At 38.5% G+C, this 19,068-nt stretch overlaps 1 protein-coding gene across 1 annotated transcript in view; it reads left to right on the top strand.

Moving 5' to 3' along the window:
• Positions 1-17,533, top strand: part of AFF3 (ALF transcription elongation factor 3) — a 274,813-nt gene extending 257,280 nt beyond the window's left edge. Inside the window, exons 15-21 of the mRNA XM_062578442.1 lie at positions 4,343-4,406; positions 7,011-7,147; positions 9,206-9,277; positions 11,712-11,805; positions 15,626-15,675; positions 15,815-16,029; positions 17,412-17,533. Of these exons, the coding sequence (XP_062434426.1) occupies positions 4,343-4,406; positions 7,011-7,147; positions 9,206-9,277; positions 11,712-11,805; positions 15,626-15,675; positions 15,815-16,029; positions 17,412-17,533 (754 nt within the window). The remainder of the gene's footprint in view (positions 1-4,342; positions 4,407-7,010; positions 7,148-9,205; positions 9,278-11,711; positions 11,806-15,625; positions 15,676-15,814; positions 16,030-17,411) is intronic.
• The last annotated feature ends 1,535 nt before the right edge of the window (positions 17,534-19,068 follow it).

The following is a 19,068-nucleotide window of genomic DNA, read 5'->3' as shown; positions in this document are numbered from 1 at the left end:
TGAGAATGCATTGAACTGGTTCCAGCAATACTTGATTGCTTTCCCCAATCAACATAGTAGGGTAAATTCTCCTCGAGAGCAGCCAATTTCATATAATGACACTTGATCGTAGGGAGAATTCACCAGCAGCCTGACTTAGTTGGCACTGACGCTTTGCACTCTTTCTCTTGCCTTTCAGAGAGATATATGAGATGTATTAGAGCAGTATATTAGAATGCCTTTTGGCTTTGTTGAAGCAGACTGCATTTCTAAAAGTACCAACATTCAGATATTCAGAAACAAAAGAGTTTCTTGTGCAGTAAAGATTATTAATAGAGATAAAACACTCGATTGTACCTGTTAGTTTGAATCAGACCGCTTTTAAATAATTAAAAAGATATAAGCAATCTGAATCCTATTTGTAAATCTAGAATGACAGTGTTGACACTGCTAGATACAGACAGTTGTAAATAACTGAGAGACTGAATCAGTGGTCTGAAAACCAGAAGTCAGTGAATAGTTTCCCGTGAGACTTCAGTTTACATTCATGACCAGTAACTATTTTAGGCTGACAAAGAAATTCCAGTGCTGCTTCTACCACTCACATCCACTCCAGTTCAATAAGTAGCCTCGTGCCATTTTAACCCGGTTAAATCTTCTCCATTTCCTGGCTTCTCAGACTGTAGCAAGGCTGTGATCTGCAGAAAGACTTCAGGAGAGGAAAAGACCATAGATCAAAGACCTCAAAAAGGGGATAGCTTCACTTCTTTCTAACTGTCTTCAGTGAGAAAACAGTAATTTGCTTCTCCTCAAGATGCTTCTCAACAGTAACATCCAAGAAGTAACATTCAGCTCAGTTTGAATTAAGCAAAATTCTTTTAACAGAGAAAAATGATTCTGTAGAAATAAAAACATACCTGAAATTACCATGTAATGAGATTACCTACAAATTTTCCAGTCTGAGATTATTGCTATTTTCATTGAGAAGATCAGGTTACAGAGGGAATTTGGATAAACTTTGGAGTGTTTAGCAGATCTGTGGGTTCTCAATCTCTATGTCTTAAGGATTTGTAAAACAAGGAAATGATTAATAGAATCTTTTCTGAACTTCATAGATTAAAAATGTGCTCTATGTGAAACAGAGATCCCGAATAGTTAACTTATTCAAAGGCTTTCTCATGTTTCTGCATGTGCCCATGAGCTAAGGTAATGCTCTTTGTTCATGGAGTCTGCAGAGTCTTCTGTTTTTTTACTTAATAGCATAACAATTTAAATCAGTATACTGGATTTAACAAGACAAATGACATTCATGTACAGTCTGAATCTAAACAAAACAGTGAATTTAAAACAATTAAAACATTGTTCTGATAAAAATCAGAAAAGAATTAAATTCAAACACATCCTTATTGTATTTTGTTACTAAAATTATATAAGAAAAGAATGCAATGCATGTAAATGTACATGAAATCCATAGGACAGTTCAGCTTTCAACTTTTGCCCAACATACTCATTAGTAACCCCAATAGAAAGTTTACTAATATGTATTATCTGGATTTCAAAATTACAAGGAGTATTAATTGCATAGATTAAATATATGCAAATTTCATCTGCTTATACCAAAATAGTAAATAGATTTTCCACTAATTCCAAAACCAGAAATAATTCCTTTTTAATTTGCCTAAGATCAATGATAAGCAGTGAGTGCACACATCCAGTTCATCCCACATCTGGGTAAACTGAATCATTGGTTTCAATTTAATAAGCTTTGCATAGGTGTTGCAAAGAGATCAGAATTTGCTTTGACATGTTTATTAACCTTGTTAAACTAGCATTGTTTAAGAAACTTAGAAGAAGATACTCCCAATCCATTTTTCCCAATGAAGCTTAATTTCTATTAGGCATCTCCTGATTTGTAAATCAATCTTGTGTTTTTTCTGTCAAAATATCTAAGCATTTACACTGGTTTCTTGCTTCAGTAATGTACATGCCCCTTGCTAGTACTTCCATTGCTAATCCTCATGCTGCAAAATAAATCCTGCTACAAGCTAGAAACCATTTTACAATTAACTTGCAAACAAGTAGACCATAATTACACTGTGCTATCTCCCTTTGTTCTTATCATGCTTTAGACAAGCAAATTATGCATAGTAATGGGTGATATGTGGGGGAAATGTTGCAAAGGACATATTTTAATGACATGAATCTGAGAGCACCATGTAAAGGTTCATCACTTTGATCATTCCACCAAAGTGCAGTGACCACTCTGTGTTGCTTAGCTTTTTGGCACTTGCTGTTAAATCATCTTATCTAGTTTATTGCATAAGACTAAAAGAGATGGGACTTAAAACATTATAAGAACCCTTACAGTGGTCTGAAACCATTACAGTTATTTCTGTACATCAAGCCAACATGGTTTCAATGTCTAATATTGGATAATCCAACAAGCCCAAATCCAGATGGTTTGGACTACTAAGAAAATGTTAGTATCTTCATGGACTCAGGAGGTATTTGCAGCTGCTGTCAGTTAAGTAATACTGGGACACAAACCTGTCTTTAGTCTTCTTTCCAAACTTTTAACAACTGGCTGGAGTAAGCTGGGGACAAATTCCACTCTGAGGGAGAACACTATTTTGAAGAAAATCGGAAAAAGTTTCATTTCTTATCATCAAGCTTTTTAGGTTTTGGGTCATTCAAAATTACCCAGACTTCAAATTTTTATTTCTACCTAGTGATATTTAGTCTTCCTTTTCTTCAAAATGAGGTAATGATTAACCTTCTGGGATGCAGTTAAGTTTCCTTGAAAATATGTGCACATGAGTAGAAGAAAAACGACTAAGTAATTGCATTGTGAAACAATAGTTGTCTCAAAAAAGCAAATATATCTGTCCTTTTCTGTCAAGAGGCTCCGCCTTGTTCACACTGATCTCAGTTATGTACTTGGGAATGTTTGTATTACTATCAGCAAGAATTTTTGACTCATCCATGCCATTGACTTCTGGTTTTAGATCTGTACCTTCTCTAACTCACATAAAACATTTGTTTTTTTAACAAATGAAATCCCAGTTTCCAGAAAACTAGTTAGGATTGCTAAGTGGCAATAATAACATGTCTTACAAAACCAAGCACTTAAAAGCACAGGTTGTGAAAACATCAGAATTCATACTTTAACTCCTCAATAATATCTCATTTTATTAGATAAAGGCAAAGAGATGACGTTCTATGTAATGCAAAGAAAACTGTCTTGCAAGGCAAGACTTCCTTTGCCAAGGAGAGAGAAAAGAATATTGCAGTAACCAAAATATGAGCTGAGGAGAACCAGGACAAGTTTTAGCTGAGTAGAGGGAGAAGGTGGCCATTTCCTCTATATATTAAGCTGGAAGAACCTGAAAGGTCAACAAATGTGAAGGCTTTTATGAGAGGCCTGAATTGAAGAGGCAAGGTTATGAGCCTGAAGTGACATGGCAAATGACTATGTTCTCCACAGTGACAGAGCAAGAAGTAATAGGGAGAGCTTGTGAGAGAAAATAAAGAAATCTGCTTCAGCCACAAGGAGCTCACTGAAGTGGTGACCAAACATTGCCAAGGATACCTCAGACAGTTTGTAATTTCAGCCTGAATAGAAGTGGACAAGACTGGATCAGAAATGGAGCTGTGAGTTGCAGCACAGAGACAGCAGTTGAATTTGTGACTGCAGTCAGTAGGTCAAGTAGGTTGAGAAGAAGTGGAGTCTCTGAGATCAATTTGAGGAGAAATCAATGGAGAATTTGGCAAGAGCAATTTCAGTGGAATGCAGCAGATGGCCTTGCGCAGAGCCGGCGATGAACTCCAGGCAGCAAAAGTAAACAACATTGTCAGTATGCTTACAGATAAGACGGAGAGGGAGATGAGATAGGAGTTGTGGATGCAAGCAGATCCAATGTGTATTTTTAAAGTGGAGAGATTAAACACACACTTGTTTTGTGAGGAGGGAGAAGCCAAGGTAAACGACAACATACAGAGAAGAGTAGAAAAGAAGGTAAGCAAGCACAAGGGAGAGAAGATTGAATAACTTGATCCACTTAATGTTGTATGCATTTTGCAGATCAAAACTGCACTAATTTGGGAAACAGTTGATATAATCCATAAAAACGCATTTTATTAGCTTTTTTTCATTTGAACCACTGACTTCTAAAGAATGAGAACAGCCATAAATGCTATTGTCTCCAGAGGCAGTAATTTCGAAATATAGGATGCATGATTACATGATAAATGTATTTTCTTCATAAAAATGTTCACAAATCAGGTTTAAAATAACTTGAAAAATAATTTGAAAATATTCTGCACTTCAGAAAATAATAAAATGTCATCTTATTTTCCCTGGTAGGCCACGCAATGCAGATTACTTTATGCAGGAAGCTAAACGGAAGAAGCATAAAGCAGATGCAATGGTGAGAACATTTTCTTTCCAGTTATGTTGTTCCAATTATTTTTGTAATGCAGTTTCTTCATCAGTGCAGTATTGCTGGAGTAATTATAAAATCTATTATAAGGATGGCTAAGCTTGTTAAATTAAGAAATGTTTATATGATCAAATGTTCATAGCCCAATAAACTATGACTTAACCAATAATGACTTACTGAGATAAAGGTATAGATAAACAAATTTTCTATTTATTCCTTTGCTTTAATTAGTAACTATAGCAGTGGAGACTGCATGAGGTATCGCCGTACCTGTCTTCTCTCCAGTTTACGTAACTGGCTAGGCCCTACATTTATATTGCCAAATTTGCCCTTGAGGCTGAGGAATTTGCACTTCTTTGTAAGAGCTTTGGCTCCCAGGACAAAAGAATCCTGGTTTCATGGCAGAACCTTCCTAACATAATCAGAAGCTCACAAGAAACCCGAGTAACCCTAGAGGAACAACTTTCACACAAAGGACTGTTGCAGCAAACAGATTCTTGGCCCTGGCTTTGACCTGTCTAAAAATGTAGCCAGTGAGACCCTCTTGAAAAGGAAGAATATGAGGCTATACGGAACATTAAAGGGATCCAAGCTTGTCTTCCCAAAGAAAAAGGTGCAATGAAGTACCCAGTGCTCCCCAGAGCTCCACTTAGCAGTCTCTTAGCTTTCTCCAAGGTTATGTTTGTCCAGCACGACAGATAAGCTAGTGCAGCCTTAAAAACATTAGACTTCTGGGCTGGCAAATGCAATATGTAAAGGCCTGCATTAATATAGCTGTTTTGCAGGGAGGGGGTAGCTGCAGTGGCAGCCTTGCTCTGTTAGACAGACACTTTGTTGTCGCAGGAGCAGGAAAAAGAAAAAAAGCTCGAGCCTCTGTTTTTCATCTCATTTTTTCAGCTGTGCAGTGTAAAATGGCCAAGGAAGCAGGAGTAGGCCCTTAATATGGACACAAACACAGAGTTTTACACTCTACCTCAGTTTATTAGGGCAAATTTCCATGGTTTATTCAGTTCCATATTACTTTAAAGTGAGTCTTTAATCAGAAAATATTGTGGAGAAGTATAAATGGTGCATTTTAGTGTGTTGCTTTAAACAGAATGGAAAAATCACTTAATATGCAAAGGAAATTCTGTCTTAGCCTGAAGATAAATGTTTTTATAGTAGACTCTCAGAAACAAGAGGTGCAAGCACGTTCTCTGGTCTGCCACAAGTTCCCTGCATGAAAGTCAGTTAATAACCTGTTTTAATAGCCTCCTATTGGTGCTAGGTGATTGAAATCTCCTTCACACTCAGTTTCTCTCCACAGTGGACCAGCACCTTACTTATACCTTCTGAACTGGAGGTACTGCCTCTCCCTCCGTGACCATATAGGAATCCTGAGTGAATATGGCAGCACTTTGAATCACCTTGCTGGGCTCAATATCTCCTACTTTGGCACTGTAATATCTAATGTAGGCACTTAGATTGAGCAGTGTGAAATAATGACCATAAGTCTCTCTGCTTCTTAGTCCACCATCTGTGAAATCGGGATAATAGCACTTCCACTCCTCACAAGAGCGTCAGGGAGAGAAATATAATAAAAAGTTTGTGAAGTTCTTAGGTATGATCGCAATGGGAGCCATATAAGAGCCTAAAATAGATTGAAGCCAGTGTGCCATTCCAAAGTTACTATTTAATATCTTTATCCCTTAGAAGAGAATAAGGTCCATTAACCTTTCACTATGTGCATCAGATTTCAACCAAATGCATCCAGTCCATTAATGGGCTTTATGTACCACAGGAGTTCTGAATGAAGAAAAGAGAAGTCAGGATGGAGAGGTAGAAGTGTGATCCATCTATATCTATATCAAAAATGAAACTCTGAGAGCAGATAAGTGGCTTGTAAATGTACACATATGTGGATTATGTGCACATATACATATAAACCATCATGGAAGACAAGTATGTATATCTGCATAAATACACAAATATGCACAAAGTGTTGTACTGAAAATAAGAAATGGGGCAAGGAAGAAGGATTTGTAGAAGGAGAAGCTAAGGGAGCAGAGAAATCCTTGAGAGAGAAGGAGGCTGGAGAAAGCAAAATCCTAACAGTAGAGGAGAGTGTTGTCAAGTGGTGCTGATGATGGCAGAGATAAGAAAGAAATGAGAACAGAGATGAGCCTTTGCATGATGGAGTTAATAGTCAAAGCATTTAACTATGATTCTCTGATTTAACTCTGATTTGCAAACAGGTGTGAAACATTTTTTAATGGGGAGAATGCTTGAAAGTGGGAACAGAAGGCCTGATGAGTTTGTGGAATCACTGGAAAGTTTAAGAATAGGTTTGGCAAACATTTGTTAGGGATATCCTAGATAGGATATCCCCCTTTGGACTCAGAAGTATAGACCAAGTAACATCTTGCAGTCTTTATCAGATCTACTTTCAATGTGTTATGAATTTCACTGATACTCAGGTTTTGATGGGTTTTAGCTTTCTCATAGCAAAATTTGTGAATCTGAAGAAGTACCTACTTGCATCAAGTATAATTCATGTTAAGAAAATCCCATCATATATAACCACATCTTGATGATTACACTATGTCCTTCTAGGTGGAAAAGTTTGGAAAGGCACTGAATTATGCAGAAGCAGCACTGTCATTTATTGAGTGTGGAAATGCAATGGAACAAGGCCCAATGGAATCTAAATCCCCTTATACAATGTACTCAGAAACAGTTGAACTCATCAGGTAAGAAGGAAGGAGATGACAGCAGGGGTTATCCTGTTCATGCAAATACGTACATCTACATTATGATATAATCCCCCAGATACAGTAAAAAGGGAGAAGTGAGATCAGTCAGGTCAGTTATATGTACCATATGTATATTATTTGTGATTCTTATGGAAATTAAATTGGGAAACCATACAGAACACAAAATAGACAAAGCTTTTCATATTACTTGAATTGCAAATTACTTTGAGAGTTTCATGATGTAAGTCCTGCTCTCCTCAAAAGAGGGGAAAATGGCTACGTAATAACAAAATACTCTAATGGTGTGGCTGTTTGCAAAATGTTATAACTTACATTTATGACTTCAGTTTAATGGTTTCCTGAAGGAAGATGTGAACAGTAGTAGAAAAATGGACATTCAACGTCTGTTAGGTATCTGTGCTCCTATTGTAGTCAACGGAGTCTGGAGCGCAATCCATCCAACACCAAAGTGGACCCCTAGATTAGTCAACTGCATGGCTCTCCAAATGGTACAGCCTAGAATTCAATCCCACCATCAGTCCCTATGAGTTGAGCTTCTGTCTCCTAAGTCCTTTTTCCCCACTACAGCTGGTACTAAGAGTTGCCATTACTGACAATGATGTCAGTAGAGAAAGCTAGATCATCCTAGAGTCTGCATGACTTTCTCCGCAGGAGAGTCCATCCGCTCGTGGTAGTGGAAAAGGCTGTATTGCCAGTGGCAAACTTAGCTAATAGGACAGTTAACCATGCAACTCTCACCAGTGCTAAGGTCACAGGAAGTAAAACACTGTATTTTTAATCATATTTATGGTAAAGCAAAGCTCCCAAAGCATTTGATTTCTTTTGGACTTAGTGTTGATGTGATGATTTTCTCACATATGTACATAATTCCATTGGCATTTTATTACACTTTGGGCTGTCTTCTAATGCATTTCAGTGCATTGAGGCCAGCTTGCTAGCTGGAAGGTTGATAAACAAAATGAAGTATTTGTTCTGCAAGAGAATATTATAACATATCTCTGAGTTTCTTCCTTTTGTTTTCTTTCTTGCATCATCACAGGCAAAGCAGAACTCCTTTTTTTTTTTTTTGTCTGCCTTGATTTTTCTCATGATAGTAAATATATTGTCCTAACTCTAGAAATGAATTTTGCTTACAGATCCATAGCTTTAAACAATGTGTGTAGCTGTGGTTGTGTTGTAGTGTAGTGCAAATTGCTGTTGATCTCGCTCACTGCACCTTAGAAAAATAAATGGTTTACTAGGCATGCCTGTTAAAACAAAATATTCATACGGAATCTTTGTATGGATATCAGAATTAAAGTTTGAAAACAAAGATAAGGAAAAACACAATCAGCTAATTATGGAGAACAGGTATTTTTCTGGAAGCAAGATCAGAAATACTGGATGTTGTCCTAACCTTGTCCATTGTTCAGGTATTCAGCTGGAAGCTGAGATTTCCAGAAACTAATTTGTGATTGCACAGCACATACATTCTTGAAACAGCAGTGCTACCTCTGTAGATGTTTAATATTTATAGAATTTGAATGTAATGTCATACGAGCAAAAATAGCTCTGAGCCACATGTTCCCCCTCTACTGTGCTCTGCTTGGAGGAGCAGATCTGAGTAGACACATTCAAAATTAGCAGGGTGAGGGCAGCACCAGCTTTAAGGCATGCTGTTGTCTGCCTTCAAACACTGTGAAAACCTTTCTGCATGAACTCTGTGTAACTGGGTCTCCGCAGCAGCAGAGGTTATTTTGGTAGGACAGCACAGTTAGCCAGGAAGCAATACCTTGCCATTTAGGCTCCCCTCTGTACTAATGGATGTTCAAAAGAGTTGCTGTTGTTTAAAAAGCACAAGGAGGCATCATTAACAACAAAATGGCTCCAAAACACGACCTGAAAAGCACAACGTATGTGTGGTAGCTTGAGAAAATGAGTATAATGTCGCAGATCTTCAAAAGGCATCAATCTGCATAGCTCAAGCAGGAGCTGACCGGTAATACAAGGCTGCCTCAGTTAACTCACATTGGCCTTTTTTTCCTTTCGCTTAAGGTATGCAGTGAGACTAAAAACCCACTCAGGCCCCAACGCCACAGCAGAAGACAAACAGCTGGCAGCATTATGGTTAGTAGATCAAGATTTCCTCAAAAAGCTTCTTTTCTGCAGTAAACCAGTTCTTTAAGATCAGATGCTGGACGCAGTCAGGTAGGATTATGTTGTCTATTGACATAAAGAGAACACTTTCTGCACTAGGAAGGTCCAACCCTTTTATAACTGCACCAGGTCTGCATTCTATCTTTGTAAATAAGCAATTCATACTTACTGACTGTGACAGGTCAGCTATGGTACGTCAGCATAATTAATTTTTAAATGCTCAACGGTTTGTTGTTTTTATGAGTGATGTCCTTTTGTACCAATAGCTCATTCAGTTCTTTTGTGGCTGACATTTTAGGCTCAATAATCATAAATTATATTTACATTATATGAAGGGAGATACAGTGATGCTGATAATTAAGCTTCTTAGATTACCTTCTAAATTGATATTTCTAGATATATGCATGCAGCTTAGATTCTGTAAGGTGGTTGCTGATTGCTAATAAAATACTAAAATGTTATTAAAATCAAATTTTAATTTAATATCTATGTAGTTAATACATAAAGTACCTATTACATGGTTACTGATTTTCAGTAAGTGGACATTTACAATCAGCAAGTGTGTTTTTAACATCTATTAACCATCTGTTAAAAGTCCAAATTATATGCATCTTTAGGCTCCATAAATAAGTAGTCCTAATTAATCATTTGTATAAAAAAGAACAAAATATTCATAAATGTAATTTTTTTCAATGTCTTTTCTTTAATACTGGTTTGCTGTGCAATCAGGAGCACAGAATAGATTCATGGGAATTGCTTTAAAAACACATAGGTGGGAGAACAACTAAAAAAATGTTAAAAAGAAATAAACCTGTATTATGAAATGTTCTCCAGAACTGCCACAGTGCCTTAGCACGTGGAATTGAATCCAAATTCATGAAGTCACGGCATCTGTTTAAGCAGAAAGGTCAGCGCGAGGGAAAGCAGACGGTGCCTTCTTTCAGCGATGAATAGCAATCCTAACTCACCGTCTGCCATCTAGCAGATGAGCTGACACCATTTGCATATGTACTGTACCTGTGAAGGTGACAGAGGGAGAGTTATGATGACTGTAAGTCCATTGTATCCGCTGGCTGCTCCTAGCGCCAGCCGGGCATGGTGCCACGCAGTGTGCACACCTGACTCCAGACTCCTAAGGAGAGACTGTCCTCCAGTGGAGAAAGGCAGAAATTCACATTTTCAATTTAGAAAAAGGCAGTGGCCGTCTATTATAGAAACCCTGTCTGGGATTTTCAAGAGCAACTTGTGAATTTGAGTGTTTTGGTGAGTTTTTGGCAGCTCCACAGAGCACTTTATGATTCCTGGACACTGTGAGAAGGGAGCAACTTAGCACTTTCCAAATTCAAGCCTCCTCCTTGTGTTTCAGATTGGGTTGCGACCTTAAAAAATAAAGCCTCTGCTGCCGAATGAAAAGGAAAACATAGCAGACTTTGTTTCAGAAGCTATGTCACTGTGGTGGAATCTCATCCTATCTAATCAAAAATCTGTCTGGGAAGAAGCCGTGCTGATTCTTGATTTTTACCAGTACACCTAAATCCAATAGCAAAGTCAAGAGTTTGTGTATCCAGAATGCTGATTATCAGTTACCATTATGTATAAGCATAGTTAATTTGCTACCATTGCTCATTTACTTACATAGCATTATAAAGGTGTCTGGCACTCTGCAGGCTAATAAGGATCAAGAGGGCAGACAGTTTCACTACAGTATGATGAGTTTGTCAGCTCTCTGATGGTTTTCTCTGTGGAAAGAATTAGGCAAATGGCCTAGGAATACTCTCTAAGCTCCTACAGTTTCCACTCTGGTTTCTCATGCAGGAGCTTTGACAGTGAAAAATTGGTAGGTCTGAGGCTTCCCTGTTTCCTGACCATCTCCAGCTCCTGGAAGAGACCACTGGGTACACACAAAATAGACCAAGGATGACTCTAGTTTATTATTATGTCAGCTCCAGCCTATTTTAATATAGTCATAGGTTAAGGTGCCAAAAAGCCTGCCTTTGCATGTACAAGAGCAAACAGAAACTACATATATTGGATTCCATGGCCTGTTAATGACCTCTTTGTCAGGAATGCCATTGGTCAAATGGACTGACTTCAAATCAGGGTCAAGGGCTGGAGACCCAACTCTGCAAACCCTTTTTAGTATAGAGGTTATTTTGTACCTCACTAGTAGCGCCCATCATAATGTGGTCTGCCATGGCTGTAACACCTATCCTTGTTCGTGGACCCATGACCAGGTGTGAAATACTGTAAACAAAGTGGAACAGAATGATGATAATAATAGTAAGCAAGGTACTGTCAGCTTTCCACTGTCTGATAGTTTAAGAATGAAAGATAATTAATTAGGATTGTTGTTTAATTATTATTCAGGGGATACACTTTACTTTCTGTTCTCCTTTTGTTCCAGTTACCGCTGCCTGGCTCTTCTGTACTGGAGGATGTTCCGACTCAAGAGGGACCATGCTGTCAAGTATTCAAAAGCGCTTATTGAGTATTTCAAGGTGCTTACTCTATAACATGTTTTAAAATCAGTGCATCGTTATAGAAAACACAGCATCTTTTTAAAAACAGGTGCCATGGTAGGCTCAGTTCTTCCCTGGTGAAGTCAGTAGGAGTCCCACGGCAACGCTTAGTTTCTAGTCAGTCATGCTGTATTCACATGGGTTCCTGTTTGCAATATACAAATCACGTCCCTCCGTAAGAGATGGATTTTCATGCCACTGAATAAGTGTATTCAGATTATTCTTAGTTAATTGTCTGGTGCTATCCAGCTTTGTTCTGAATAGATTTTGCAGACTCTGCTCTAGGAATCCCCTTTAGGTTTACACTTCACACTAGATTCCTGTGAGTTGAAGACTTTGATCAAGATCAGTTGTTAGCTGCAGGGCTTCCATTTAGCGGCATCAATAGGTAAGGTAGTGCAGTGGGACATATTCCTTCTTAAGGAGCTCGCAGACAGCCCACACTGACACAGCACTGCTGGCCTCCCCTTCCTGCTTCCCTCCTCCTGCTTCTGGGCTCCATTCTCCATTCTTTGCCAGGTGCACAGCCTGGACACAAGTCATTCAAAGTATTTTAATGCATTTTACTTGAGAGACAACTTTTCTCTGGAAAACATCTCAAGAACAAAACCTTTCTGGGGAGGCCCACCAAGCAGTCAGTCCATCCAGCATTTGATCAACAAACAGAAAAATATCCTCTATCTTTCTAATTTAGAAAATACACACATGCGAGTACTCTAAGACAAACTGTTTTGGTGGACCCTGAATAACCATTTGTCTGGATGCAGGGCCCATCTTTTTTTTCCTTTTGCAAGAGGATGTTCCTTGAAATAAAAAACATCCATCCTTTGACACTTTGTTAATAAAAAATTTCAAATACAAGCACAAATGTTCATGACCAGATTTTAAACACATGAAGATAGTGAAGGAAATTGACAGATCTGTTATTGTCAAACTGAAATTGAAGTCACTGTAATTGCTTCTAAAAATTTAGCAATATATAATTCAACATGTTATGTTTCTTTAACAATGACTTGATTTCAGGGGAAAGAAATATATGTCTATTATAGCACTTTATTTTTCTTTACCAGTTCAGAGAATACCTGCATTAAGAACAGGATGGTCAGGCTCTCAACCATGTAAAATATCTCCTACTAGCAGACAAAAACTGTTCCACAGTAAACATAAAATGGACTTATACTCTGTTACAGCCAAGATGAGCTTGTTTTTTGCAGATATATCCTGCTGATATAATGATAGCGTAGATTCACATTAGGAAGTATTCTCACCTCTGAAAGTAAAAATGGAAAAAAAAAATCCATTTGCTATAATTTTCAGTGGAAAACAAGCCAATTCTCCACTCATTTCATATTTGGCATCTAAAAGCTTTCAAAACCAAGTGACATGAAATGCTGACTGCATTAAGAACTTCCACATATACTATCAATCAAAGAAAGATTTTAAACCTTGTCACACACAAATTTTCAGGGAAAATTAGATATATTTTTCTTTTAAGAAAGAAAAAAGGTTGTTTAAATCTCCTTTTAAGCATTTTATTTCCATTATAAAAAATATAATGCAGCAGAGAATTAAAAAGAAACCATGGACACTGAGGGGCTAGAAACATTTGAGAATATAAAGAAGTCAGGAGAATGGAGAGGTAGCAGTAGGCAGGGTGGGATAAGAGATGTTTCCTTACATCATTACACTCTCTTCAGAATCCTTATCCCACTTTTCTGTTGGAGAACTGAGAGGAGGCTGGAGTAATATTCCTAAAAGGATGAGAAAAAAAATGCATGAAGTTGTGTACAGTAAGGCAGAGACTAGTTAAATTTACAAGGGAAGTATCCTTGGCTTCAGTTGTCATATTTTCCTTCCTTCGACTTCACATGTAAATTATATGTACTCAATTCTGTTACAGTGGAAAGATGGCCAGCAGTTCTGAGATAGTGGGGAGGAACAAAGACCTCTGTTAGAGGAGCAAATGTGAAAGTGTGAAAGTCACTAGTTGGTTCTGTTTAGGACAGTAAACAAGAAAAGAAAAAAAAAGAAAGAAAACTCACTGAAGGAAGAACCTTGTGAAACACTCAATAGCTTATTATTCATACCAATTACCTGGGATGTAGAAGGCCCAGGGTAGAAGGGCAGGAAAAATATCAGGGCACAAACAGTACTAATGTGGTCACTGCTAAAACATCGTAACCAGATTCAGTGTATGCACATGAGGAAAGATGTAAGGACACAAGAGGGAGTTCAGAGGACATGTGAAAACTGAGAAAATAGGCTTTATGATGAGCAGCTCAGGAAATTTGTCCAGCTTACTGGAGAAAAGTTTAAGAGAGGACATGATCATTGTGCATATGGAAACAGAGCCAATAATGCCAGGTGACATTCAGTTTTGCTGGCACTGGACCAACAAAATCCAAAAGCTATCATTGAAATTAAGAAAATTAAATCTTGAAATCCTGAAACAGTCTGTTTCCTATCTGTGAGGTCTGCTAACCATTAGAACAGGATACAAGAGAACAAGGAGGATAAGCAGAATCTTAGGATTTCTATATGATCAGCTATATATTTTTTTTAATGTACATTAATTACACTTCTGGTAAGAATTCCATGACTTGTTAGAAAAGGGAGACTTCTGATGGAGTGCCTGGGGGATTGTTTCCAGCTTTGAAATCTGTGAATCTCTGAAGTCCCTTGTTTATCATTTTTCTTTCATGAGCCATGGGAGGAGTGTTTGTATTGCTGTTAACGCCTGTAACTTGTACAGCTTGTAACACTTGCAGCTCTGCATTTAAACAATATAACTGTAAACAACTCTCCAGCTGCAGGACTTCACTTGTCTCCTGTGGTTGTCAAGAATGGAGGGTTGTTCCCCAGCGCATAATTATCTGCATGTACAGGAGAGAGTATAAGGAGCTCTCTTTCCTCTGAAGAATCACTGACAGGCCATTGCCGAACATGAGACTCTGAATAACATGGACTAGAAAAATCTTGTTTCTTAGATTTCTATTTCTTGTATGCTTCTTTCTCTCAGGCCCAAGATTAAATCGGCCACTGTATTTGGGAGCAGGAAGGAGTTTTTCTACAGGAATAAATCTATTCCCAACTCTTGTAGATTAACTGCTTGGATCATTTTAACTCCTCAGTTCCCTACTATTGCCACCTAAATTTCTGCTGCTCTAAATGTGGTGCACAAAGTGGTCTCTTTGCAAGGAATGACATGCTTTAGTCTAAGGAAAATACACCAGTGAGAATCTTAATGACTACAGGTATACAAAAAACATACTAAATGATCTAGTATCGCCTTCTGGCCTTTAACTCTCAAACAAGAAAAGCCACTACTCCACAAGAGCAGTTTCTGGCCCTGCAGTTCTGCCTTACTCAGACCAAGGAGTCTCACAGATGCTAGGGGAGTTGTATTAGCTTTGGGAATACAGGAAGGGGAGGGTGGCAAGAAGAAATTCTATCAGTTTTCTCTGTCACAAGAAATTCCAGCCTCAACCTGGAAAAGAGTCCTGACAGCATTTTCTTCTGAACTCCTAGGTTTTCTGTGAAAAGACTCACTTTCAACTAACATGTTTTCCTCATCAGTCCCAATCCCAGAGAATTTAACAGAATGTGGTTTGACTCTGTGCTGCCACACTGTTTCATCACATCCAAACTAGGCTCAGTGGGTTTATTGCAGCATGAGGCATGAATACTTCTGTCTGCACAATCTGTTCTTTACCTATCCTTACTTTTATACTGTTTACTATTCTTTATTTTGTGGTCTTATATAGATTATATGCATTGTGAATTATTTTTGCCTTTACAGAATTCATCAAAAGCTGCCCAGACCCCATCCCCGTGGGGTGCCAGTGGAAAGTAAGTTCACATGTCACACAGAAACTTGTATCAGATTGGCTGTCAGAAGTTATATTTTCTTACCTGCAATTTGTTCTGATATTCTGATGAACTTAATCCCACCATACTTTTAAGTAACTGTGTTAATATCCAATTTCAGGAGCACAGGAACTCCGTCACCCATGTCCCCTAGCCCTTCTCCAGTCAGCTCTGTAGGATCCCAGGGGAGCACAGGGGCTCCTTCACCATCTCCTATAATCAGCATCCCGCAGCGCATTCATCAGATGGCTGCCAACCACGTCAGCATCACCAACAGCATCCTGCACAGTTATGACTACTGGGAGATGGCTGACAACCTGGCCAAGGAAAACAGAGGTGGGTGATTCAATGCACTGGACTATTTAAGAAAAACATATCCTTGATTTTGTTCAGGCAAATCACTGATCTGTTTTGATAAGGATAATGTCCATAAGGAAAGACTGCAGAGGTAATTTTTTTCTTCAGTTCTAGTCTGTCTCAAAATGTAGCCCAAAAAGGCAGTTCTGATAGCTGTCCCACGCAGAAGGAGCAATATAGCACTATTTTTTGTCTTTATTTGGCTAATCAGGACAGGCTGCAGACAGCATAGTAACCAGCGCGGCTGTAGGTAGTACTCGCTGCTGTCTGTGTCATTCTGGAGAAGAAAGTCTGGGGGAGGCAAGGCAGCTTCCTGCTCCCCAAAGTCCTGGAGTTGGATGGGATGCATTTAGTTGGGCCATGTCAAGAAGTAGGAGCTTCTTTCCTTTTTGCAGGAGGAACAGACGTTCCCTACCCAGCCACACACAAACACACACACACACACACACAGAGGTAGACACAGAAGGGAAGGAGGTACCCTCACTCCCCCTTAAGGCAAACCTCTTTCAGTTGAACTGGTTTCCCTGAGTGGAAGTATTCCCAGCATTGACTTGATGATAAGGTGTTCCTAGGTTTTAAGTCTATGTAATTTAGGTATCTAAGCAAGAAATGTGGGCAGGATTGAAATCAGAATGAAGACACATAAGTGTAGATGTGTGTATGTCAGTTGAAAGTGCAGTCTTCCATTATGCCATTGGAGCTTTGGCCAATACGAACAGCAGAGCTGAGAGCACTGTTCACTTCACCCTGGAGAGAACACAGCGGTGCATCTCAGTAGCCTAAAGAGAGGTGCCATATACCATTTGAGGTCTTTTCCTACAGTGCCATCCCAGAAGTCTCCTGTAAGTCTTGTGTTAGATTTGCCAGTCCAGGGTAGGTACCTCAGTTGCCTGAGGGCATCTCAAATGACACTAGATGCCTCTATGTAGGCAACTGAATTAAACCCCTAGTGGCTTGTTAGCCAAATTTCCTTGTAGTCTGGGAAAACGATGTTGTACAAGTCTCTGTTTGACTGTCATGGTAGTTTAGATATCTAGCATCTGTATAGATAGGCACGTGTATGTAAACTTTTGGATTTATTTGTCCTTAATTTCAAAATTAGTCCTGCCAGCATTTGTCTGCTTTATCAAAGTGTAACAAAAATATAGAGCCAAAGAACTCAATGTTTTGTGCTTTAAAAAGAAAAATGCATCAGCCTGTAGCATCATGAGGGCTTTAAAAAGAGTCTCACTAGCACTAAACTTTCATTCCCGTGAAATGTTCAGCTTGACTCAATTTGCAGGAGAATAAAATCTACTAAAGAGAGACAAACAGAAAATACAACTTTGCTGTTCTAATGCTGAATCTTTTTTTCCTCGTAGATTTTTTTAACGACTTGGATGCATTGATGGGACCTGTCACCTTGCACAGCAGTATGGAGCATTTAGTTCAGTATACTCAACAAGGACTTCACTGGGTGCGGAATAGCGCTCACTTGTCATAATGACTGTGTGCCATTCACGTGGACTGTATACCTTTCATGGATAATTCAGTTATTCTGGACACTGTGCTACAGAAATAGTGAGCCACAGCATTGATCCAAACAAAGGTGAATATTTCTTCAATGTTGAACAAAATTTTTCTGAGTGTAGACATATATGTGTGCGTATATACAATATACAATGATGTCTCTTCAGAATGAATTGTTCTGTACCACTCTCCAAACATTTTCCAACACTAGGGATACTAGAAAGAACTGATCTTAATACACAAAACATACTCTTTCTACTCATGTGCTGAAAAACTCAGAAATCAAAATCTCATGGGTTGATTGAACCAAGTGCAATAAGCACAAATCCCTATTCAGGAAAGCTTTTCATAGACTCTTAAATATAAGCTTGTATTGAAATCCCGTTGACTTCAGTGGAGCTTAAGCACGTACGTAAGGGCTTTCCTGAACTGGGATGACTGGGGGCAAATCATGGCCACGGAGATCTTTTACCGAGAGCACAGACACACCATAGAAGTTTCAGTATTAATGTTCCATCTCACTGTTACTTCCTCATTGGGACACACAGAGGGGTTGTGTAGACTGCTTTAATGGAGAAATAAGGCATTCCTTCATGTGCAATAAGTTTCAACAGATTGCATGCATTTCTTTATCTCCTGTCTTTTTAAATAGCCACACCTCTTGGTCAGCTCCTCACCAACACTATGACCTACAGTTTCAAGCAAAAAGCCTGAAAAACAGATAAGCTAATAGCAAGAACTTAAAATAGACTGTAGACAATTGCATTCTGTTACTGACAGCAAATAGATAAACGAAAAAAAAATGCAAACTGCAATCCACTTAGTAAAGAAAATGTGTTAATTTCAGCCACATACACACAGAGAAAAATCTATAACATTTGTTGGCTTTGCATGGTAAGGCTTTATCTTACAGATTTTTATTCTTGTACATTTTTCATCCAGCAGAAGCTTCCTGCATTTTCTTCTAAGCTGCATGGGAACATTACATGCTATGTCCTTTATCTGGGAAGCTGAGTTTGCTGCTCACCAGTCTAAGAACTGTTCCCTGTCATAATCCTCTCACTCTTCATGCATAATCCTCAACGAGGCTTTAATGTTTCTTGATTTACAGAATGTTTCCAGTTCCTGTTGACAAGCTGGGGTTTTTTGTGCCAGGAGAATTAATCCTGCAATAATTGCAGTTTAATTTGGGCCGGCTGAGGTCAAGGCCAGTTCCTATCAGCTATGTTTGCATTTAGTGCTTTTTGTTTTTTTAATTTTCAGTGGGTTTGGTGCATTTAGTTTTCTTCTTCTGTATTGGAAATATAATTTTGTTGCCTATTTTGCAATCAGATTTGCAGCCCTTACTCAGCTCGGCAGCTCCAGTCACTTCAACAGACTGTTCTTAGCAGCACCACTGACTAGACCCTTTGACTGTTGTTTTCTAATCTAATTTGCATATATATTAAAGAAATGTGAGTGAAAAAAAAAACTCTTTCAACAGAAGATACAAATAGAAGTAGCCACTGA

The sequence above is a fragment of the Rhea pennata genome, chromosome 1, assembly GCF_028389875.1.
Source record: "Rhea pennata isolate bPtePen1 chromosome 1, bPtePen1.pri, whole genome shotgun sequence".
Classification (NCBI taxonomy): Eukaryota; Metazoa; Chordata; class Aves; order Rheiformes; family Rheidae; genus Rhea; species Rhea pennata.
Note: the sequence above shows the minus strand (reverse complement) of the source record. Positions and strands in the feature narration are given on the sequence as shown.